The sequence below is a fragment of the Astatotilapia calliptera genome, chromosome 23, assembly GCF_900246225.1.
Source record: "Astatotilapia calliptera chromosome 23, fAstCal1.2, whole genome shotgun sequence".
Taxonomy (NCBI): domain Eukaryota; kingdom Metazoa; phylum Chordata; class Actinopteri; order Cichliformes; family Cichlidae; genus Astatotilapia; species Astatotilapia calliptera.
Window position 1 is genome coordinate 1,334,265 of NC_039323.1, and position 8,287 is coordinate 1,342,551.

Consider the following 8,287-nt stretch of genomic DNA (forward strand, 5'->3'; position numbering starts at 1 on the left):
TTTTCTTTTAGTTATAATCCACAACTTTCCAGATGGCATGTTCAACTTTTCACTCCACCACAAATTTTTGACATTTTCTGGTAGTTTAAGGCCAGGGTAAGAAAGAAAGCACAGTCCCACCTAAACTGCTGCAACAGTGTAATGCTACATACTTATTAATGCATTCATTCAATTAATAATGCGTCTAATAACATTAAGAAAAGCCATCTAGTTTCATTCTTTCACTTTCTTGTAGGTGCCCCGTGCTGCAAATATGTCTGTGCTATTGTTTCAGTCCCTGCAGAGGCGTTCTGAACCTTTACATGAGCAAAACCAGCAATTCAGAGATTTCTTTTTAAAGCTGAAGATAAAAATGCTCAATTCTTATGTAAGCAAGCTTAACAATGCTCGCAATGCAATGATGCAAGTATTCAAGTATTCAAGTAACAGTAATCATCACATAAAAAAAGCACATGTAACAGATTATTACGTCCATCGTTTTTAAGCAAGAAAAAAACAAACAAACTGAAAATATTGACAAAATGTGGCAATGAAGTAGATGCAGAATAAACGAGCCGTGTTCCTGTACACACCTGTTCACCTGCACGCGAACACAAATATCTCATCAGCTGATCACAGCGACGCAGGTCTGTGCATTTAGGCACGGTTAAGATGGCACGCTGAAGTTCAAACCAAGCATCAGGATGAGGACGTATTTCAGAAGCTGATGGAAAATAGGAAGAAAAGAGTAACTCAGCACGTGTTACAACAAAGGTGTGCAGACGTCCAGATGTTAAACCCTGAAGCAGATGAGTTCAGCAGCAGAGGCCAAACTCAGCGTTACTCCTGTCACGTAACTTTTCAGTTTATTCAGAAGCATGCGTTATATTTCACAAAACGAGAAACTGGGTTATGTGTAAAATGTGAATTACAAAGAATTTTATAACTGTAATCTAATCTCTGTGTAAACAGCTGTCAGTAAAGTGCACTGGATGTTACAACACGGAGGGAGAGAGTTTATTTTCCATAGGTAATAAACTTTGTTGTCATTTGATTCAGAGCAGGTGTGTGATTCCAACACAAAGGTCAGAGTTACTCAATACATTACCCAACTTTAGAATATTAATATATCTAACAAAGCTTATCGTGAGTTAAAGGATCATTTTCACCCTAAAACAAAGAAAAAAGTCATTTTCAGAGCCTTCAAAGTTTCATTTGAGATTCATTTCAGGTCACGTGTTAGCAAACAGACAGTGTTCAGGTATTAAACACACAGCACCTCGTGCACGTTTGTAACCATGGGATCCACACATTCAGCAACACAGTAGTGTTATTATTGTTTTGGGTGGGGGCAGCTATAGATTAGAATCACGTGTGACCTCATGCTGCTGATGGATGCGTTGCAGTCACATGATCCAATCATGCTGTGGAGCAATGAAGTCAGGTGGGTGCAGGAAAATGTCTAGACCGGATTTGTTTGCACTATAAAGCAGCTCGGGATAACGTTGCCACTGGGCCACACTGGTCCTGTTTATCTGTTGGGAATCGTGCACGGGTTCACGTGTGAGTGACTACACCTACAGCACCTACAGCGCAGCGTCATTTTGTAAATAAAGGCGCGTTTTCTTTGATTTGCGGTTGTCTCGAGTGCATGCTTCCACAGCCGTCACACATACTGCTGTCATATTTAGCCACCGGGAGTCAAGGTCAGTGTGGTTCAGACCACGACCACCTGTCAGAGCGTCACAATTATTTTGTCAGTCAATTTCCACACGCCACTCACATGATGGGTTACATGTACCTGCAGCTGAAGTCATGACGAGCAGTTGGGGAAAGAATTATTACTGTAAATGGTGACAGAAGAAGGTGGATCTATTTGAGTCACTGCAGATTTTTGTTTTTAACCCTCTCCAGGCAGGCGTTGCCGATTTGCAACAGTTAAAAACTAACAACCTGATTACCTCACATACATATTTTATGAGTTTTGTTTACTCAGAAGTACCACTGCAGGACTTGGTTGTGCATTAGCAACAAAAAGTTTGATTTAAGCCTGAGAGGGTTAAATCTGAGTGCAGGCCTGCATGAGGGCAGAATATAAGGGTGTTATTTCTGGATATGCCACACTACAAACCCAGAGGAGCACTTGTGATAAAACCCAGGCTGTAAGTATCACTGGGCTGCTTTCCAGTTTGTAAAAGAGGACACTTAAAATACAGTCACCTGTCTGACCTGTCCTATATTTAGCTGCAGTATAAGCTGAAGTTCCCACCACATTCTGTGTCTGGAAAGTATTTCCTTGGGGGAAATGGGAAATTATTTTGCCCTATTTATAAATATGAAAACGTATGTGATGTCAGCACGTGTCCCGGGCCTCATGCGCTATAAATCTGGTGCTAATAGTCTCAATCTTGTGGCTAGTCCGTGACCCACTCAGGCATCTTCTTGAGCTATTTCAGAGGTGCAGTGTTGTGCAAACATGCAGGAGGGCAGATATACGGGTCTGAAAGGGCATTTCCTGTTTAGAAATTAGATGCAGGCAAAAATGGCTCACCTTGGTTTGTGTACTGTAAAAATGACTGTGAGCTGCTGAGTTTTCCCACTACTGTTGTGGGTCTAGCTGGGAATGAGCTACATGAAATCCAGCATTTACTCAGTGACAAAACAAAGAGCTGGTTATCCGTGTTGAGGCTATGATCCCAAAAACTTCAACAACTCCTTCAGAGAGGTTGTGCACTGCCTGCTACACCGAGTCACCAAAGAATTATAGCTATGCAAACAGATAAATTCAGCTACCACTTGCTTCCCCTTCAGCTATCTGAACAACCTCCGCTACTAAAGTGGCATGTCCCATATTTACAGTTGCGTTTACATGCACTCATCATGAGTTTGAGCCTTTAATGACTTCTTTGAACTGTTCTTTTTCCAGAGTGGGATGATGCTACAGCATACATCTTTAATCATGTTAAAAACAGGAACTGGGTGCACAACTTTGACTTTCATTGTCAAAAGCATGCATACACCCCACTAATATTTGGTTAAATCCCCCTTAGCAAGTTTCACCTCAACCCCTTTTGGTAGCCATAAAGAAAAGTTGCCATCAAACAACCAAATTCCTTCATCTCAGGGTGACAGTTTGGGTTTTCCTTGGCAAAGTAGTGACGCGTGTGAATGACTCCTGCTTCTTCTTGGAGTCTGCAGTTGTTTAAAAATGACTCAGAGAGACTTTCCCAACTTGTGTCCAATTCTCCTTTTTAGACAGTCACTGGCGAATGCTGTGAAACGAATCCTTCTTATGCTGATAAAGAGAAACCACCAGCTGTATCCAATCATGATCACTAACAAGAATTTAATGGGCTCTGACCTCATCAGGTTAAAAGCCATTTTTAGAACCTTCAGCTCAACTTATTAAAAGATTTGCATGCATGTATAAAAACAACACTATGCCAGTGGTCATGCGTGATGGTAGCAGCATGCTCTGGGTGCTCCCAGAAAGTACAACCTCCAAAGTCTTCATTGTCATCTCAAATCAACTGATTATTGGTTATAGATTATTAAAACTCAAATCAAAACTGATTTTGGAACGGATGATCCAACACAGCTGATTGAAATGGCTAAATGACCTCCTCAACATGTCTTGAAGTTCTCCAGAGGCCTGGTAATGAACTCATGAGTCAGGTGTGTTGACCCAGGGTGAGATCTAAAACCTGCAGGGCACCAGCCCTCGAGGCCTGGAGTTGGCCGCCCCTGCTGTAACGGGCTGGATGATAGTAGAAACCCTTCACATAATGCAATCTGTATAACTGAGAAAATTAGTTTTATAAAAATGTTAAAATTCAAATTAAATAAAAACATAATTAGAAATGTAGAAAAAAAAAAAAAAAAAAAAAAAGAAAAAAAAAAAAAAACAGTACAAACTGGGTGCTGAGCAACTAACATCCACCACGACCATAGCTACATCTGTGTTTCCTGTTCACATTTATTTATTTTTAAAAAGCCCCCAAATCCATAAATTTACATTATATACTTAATCTCTTCTAAATAAGCCAGTAATCTGTGTCACTGAGCTGCTTCTTTAAACACAGAAAGATTCATTTTCATCCTCCTTACATAATGCTATACACAACACATAAGCCTGCTGATTTTAGAACGGCCCAGCACACGGTCATCAGTTTCACACTGCAGGCCTGCTTTAATAGACCCTGGCAGGCTTATTAAGAGCTCAGCGCAGTCACAGCTGTAGGATTTAAGATGAAAGGCAACAAGCAGCATTGATAACATTCAGTATGTGATCCAACACCAACGTCATCTGCAGACGTTTTATGTCACTGTGACAGAAACAACAACACGTTTGTTCCCTTCAACAGCAAATAATGCTTTTATTGACAGGTGAATGTGGCTGGCACATAAATGGTCCAATACAAGCTGTTTAATGTAATGGTAACGAGCAGTTCAACAATCACCTTCACAGAAATAACTGAAACATTGATCATCAGAAAAATGATAAAAAGACAACGATAAGTTAACATTCATTCGTCCATTTCCAAAAAAATGAATATTACAAAAAACCTTCATAAAAAAAAAAAAAAAAAAAAAAATCACTGGGTCTATTTACAGATTGTGTACAGGTGTGGAGACGAGTCCTCCTGCTGCAAGACACAGAAAACAAAACTGTTAAACAAGTCTGCATACGCCACACTTAATATTTTCATCAACATTTGTACAGGTTGTATGATGCATCTACTTCTTCAAAATCTGAATGTTTTAGCTGTACAAACAACTGAACTCCATTTGTCTCCAGTAGGAGACAAATGTCTAAACTTGTGTACGGTTTATGACATTAGTGACACAGTGGCACACTCCCTCCACCTCCTTACCTATAAACGATTGAGCAGGTTGTTCTGAATGTCTTCATACACCTGGCTGTAGATTTCCTGTTTGGATTTCAAGCCATCGAGGTACACTGCAAAGAAAATGATTTAGTCATACGTTTAATGCTTTTACTCCCAACATACAGGGACGGCAAAGATGTCCTCACATAATCCAGCTGCTACATACCGATATTCAAGCCACTGTCCTCCATCTGTTTCCTGTGTTTCAGGTACATGGGCCACACGTGGCCATCGAACAGGCCGGGAGGGTCAGGGACGGTGTACTGTCTCGTACTGAAAGTGACAAAAATACAGTGAGAACTTCCACTTGAAAAGAGGAAAAACAGTATGAGTGAAATCTTTCATTGTTCACCTTCTTCTCCTCTTGCACTCCTCGTAGGGTATCGAGATGTAGTAGCACTTGTCGAAGACGTCCAGCAGGGGCCTAGAAGGCAGAAAGAAAAGTGACGCAATGATGTACAACATCTTCAGAGTCAAAGGAGTTCAGTTATGCAACTGTTCAGATGGCGCCTTATCTACACCTCTGACAGTCATCACTAGCGCACTGAACAGCGTCAGAGTTGCACCTCGACAGCATCTTTCTGCTGAAGGCCTTATCTCTAACTGCAGGACCTGCCTGAGCTGGCGACGTGGGCGTCACTGAACACGACTGAGTGGTAAGCACGCTACACCAACATGTGACACGGCAGAAATCATACCGCCTAATGTGTATTTAAAAATAAATAAATAAATAATGAGAGATATAGATATATATCTATATAGATATCTCATTATTTTTTCATCATCAACCAAATGTGCTCACAGTGCGAACAATACTTCATTTATTAAAAGATATGAAAGTCTGCTTTAGACCTACGGGTAGTTGTAGAGCAGGAAGCCCTCCACAATCAGGATGTGGATCTGCTCGTCAGTGTTGGCCAAATCGGAGGAAGAAGACAAAGGGACACCGTGAGATCTGGCAAACTTCACCGGGTTCTCAATCCAGGCTTTTATCGTGTTGGTCATGGCCTCCATATCCAACGCCGTGATAACTATAAAGAAAGATTGGAGGCAAAAAAAAAAAAAAAATGATGGAAAGAAGAGAAAAAGATTAGAACAAACCCAAGCAAACAATGTAATTTATTGGATGTGTGGTTGTTGTTTGCGAGCTACTGAAGGCTACAATAAACTTTTGATGTGCATGATTACGGTTGTGTGCAATTATGGATTGTGGAGGTAAACTATGTTAAAATGGGCAGCTATGTGGATATAAGATTAATGAGTCACTGGCAGTCTTCGGGTGAAGTCTTACCATCCCACTGTTTAAAGCCGTCCTCCCCGACTTCTATCTGATCGGGTTTCTGAAATAACAGTGACCAATAAAACACTGCTGCAACCTCACAGCTCTGAACACTTGCAGATCCCACTCACATGCCAGAGTTATTAAGGCCAAACAAGTGAGTACAGAGGGTACACAGCAAGGGGCATGCACAAAACAAAGCAAGCCGTTCACACAGGTATGCAGCTGTGACTAAACTGGGGGGGAGGGGGGAAAGGGAGCAAAACACATCATCTAATGTAGTAGTGCTTATACGGAGAGAAATAAGAAAAGACTCAATAACAAGAGAAGTTGATGTTAACAGCTATCTTAAGAAAATGTAGATGAGGAGTATAAATGGATAAATTCAAGGATGTGGGGAAGGGAAAACAAGACCGAAGCAGTGAGGCGAGACAACAAGGGAAAGACACAACTCTGGATCTAATCTGGAGAACAAAAAGTGGGGGGATGTGGTGGGGTACCCCTCAGGGAAGCCCTCCTATTTTGTTGAAATGCAAATATCACGCAGTGTCCAAAGAGGAGAAAGCAGCATGGGGAAAAAACAAAACAAGAAACCAAACAAAACAAAAAACCGAAAACAATCCACTAGCTTACACTCACCTTGAAAAAGTCATCCTGATGCACGACACAGCAGTTGGGCAAAGTCTTGATCAAGTTATTTGTCAGAGTGGTTTTACCACCATTAGTCACCCTGTAAACACAAAGGCACAGGGTGATAAAAATGCCCGCTATCACCACAGCAAAATTAATGACCTTCCGTTAGCTTTATGGCAGCGAGTATTTATGCATTATATTGAGCTTTGTTAATATTCAACATAGTAAATTTGTGTACATTATTAAAAGGAAACAAATGAAAACACAAAAACTCTGGGAGCAAGTTAAGTTTAAATGTGTTACATTTAAATATTAAATATGTTGCACAAGTATAATAATAATAATAATAATAATAATAATAATAATAAGTGTTATGGCAACACTAAACTCAGATCTCCCTCCACTTTTGAGCTGACCTCGCGGTGAATTTTCAAAAGTCCCGCTCGATTTATAACAACAAACCGACCGGACCGGATGTGACTTTGAACAGGTTTGTGGCGGGCAGCTGATAAACACGCGGCCAAAAATGATAACATCTATGAATCTGAGACAAACAATCACCATTACAAAAAACAAAAACCCTGAAGCACCAGTTTGGCAAAAACAAACCTGCACCAGCAATAACGTGAACTGCACCACACAGTGCAGTCAGAGCATCGCCGCAGCGTGACCCTGCTCCACTGTCACTGTGTTTAGTCGACTTACATCAGCCATTTTTCACGTTAACGGATAAAAGGAAACGTTAAAACCGTTGACTTGGTAGTTAAATAAATGCGATAAGCTAGCCAAACTTACCCGCCAATTCCTATAATGCACTTCATCGTCTCGCTTCTTCCGGACAGGTCTCGTTCAAACAAACAGTCACGAACAACTTTCACCAAGAACGAAAATCCCAAATTTTAAAAATAAGAATTTTAAACGATCCAAAAATACTTCCGGAAACCTTCCCTTTCGCTCTCAGCGTGTTTCTCTGTAGTACTGCGAGCGGGAGGCGCGCTAATTTATATCCAGCCCGAGCTCTACAACGTCACAGCGAACGTGGGCGTGGTGTGTTCTCGTGGTCAGGCGTGCTCGTGCTCTTTTTCCACCTCGTGCTACGTGCCGTCAGAGCCGTTCTGTGTGTACCTTTTTAGCAGCCAATCAGCTGCGGGCAGAGCGCCCAAACCCCTCGCCGGCCAATCAGAAGCTGGTAACTTTCACCCATTTCCTTATTGTTTCCTCGCTCACTGATGTCCATATGAGAGCCAGATGGTGAGGCGCTCGTACTATTCCATTCAGCATCTAATCCACCTGCAGAGTCAGCGGCCTGTGGAAAACTACCATTGATGGTGTCAAATGGATGCATAAAAATAACACTAATATTTTACAGTATGGTCATGTGCTCGGGTGAAAGTCAAATTAGGAGGAATAATAATAATTAGAACGTCATTGAACCTAGTTAGGGGTGAGAAATTAAAGGAAAAACGTGACACAGTCAGTACAACATATGATTTTCTTTAATTTGATG

General features: G+C 41.2%; 1 protein-coding gene across 2 annotated transcripts; it reads right to left on the reverse strand.

Moving 5' to 3' along the window:
* Window positions 1-4,330: 4,330 nt before the first annotated feature.
* Window positions 4,331-7,795, reverse strand: mibp (muscle-specific beta 1 integrin binding protein). 2 transcript variants are annotated; one of them, XM_026159845.1, is made up of 8 exons: window positions 7,576-7,795; window positions 6,787-6,877; window positions 6,160-6,208; window positions 5,725-5,899; window positions 5,221-5,292; window positions 5,035-5,141; window positions 4,854-4,939; window positions 4,331-4,625 (listed from the first exon to the last, which is right to left on the reverse strand). In XM_026159845.1, the coding sequence occupies exons 1-7, from the start codon at window positions 7,599-7,601 to the stop codon at window positions 4,854-4,856; spliced, it is 606 nt and encodes a 201-aa protein (XP_026015630.1). In that variant the 5' UTR covers window positions 7,602-7,795; the 3' UTR covers window positions 4,331-4,625. The 2 variants fall into 2 exon arrangements, with proteins under 2 accessions (XP_026015630.1, XP_026015631.1); XM_026159846.1 differs by lacking the exons at window positions 6,160-6,208; window positions 7,576-7,795 and having other exon boundaries at window positions 6,787-6,850.
* Between the last annotated feature and the right edge of the window lie 492 nt (window positions 7,796-8,287).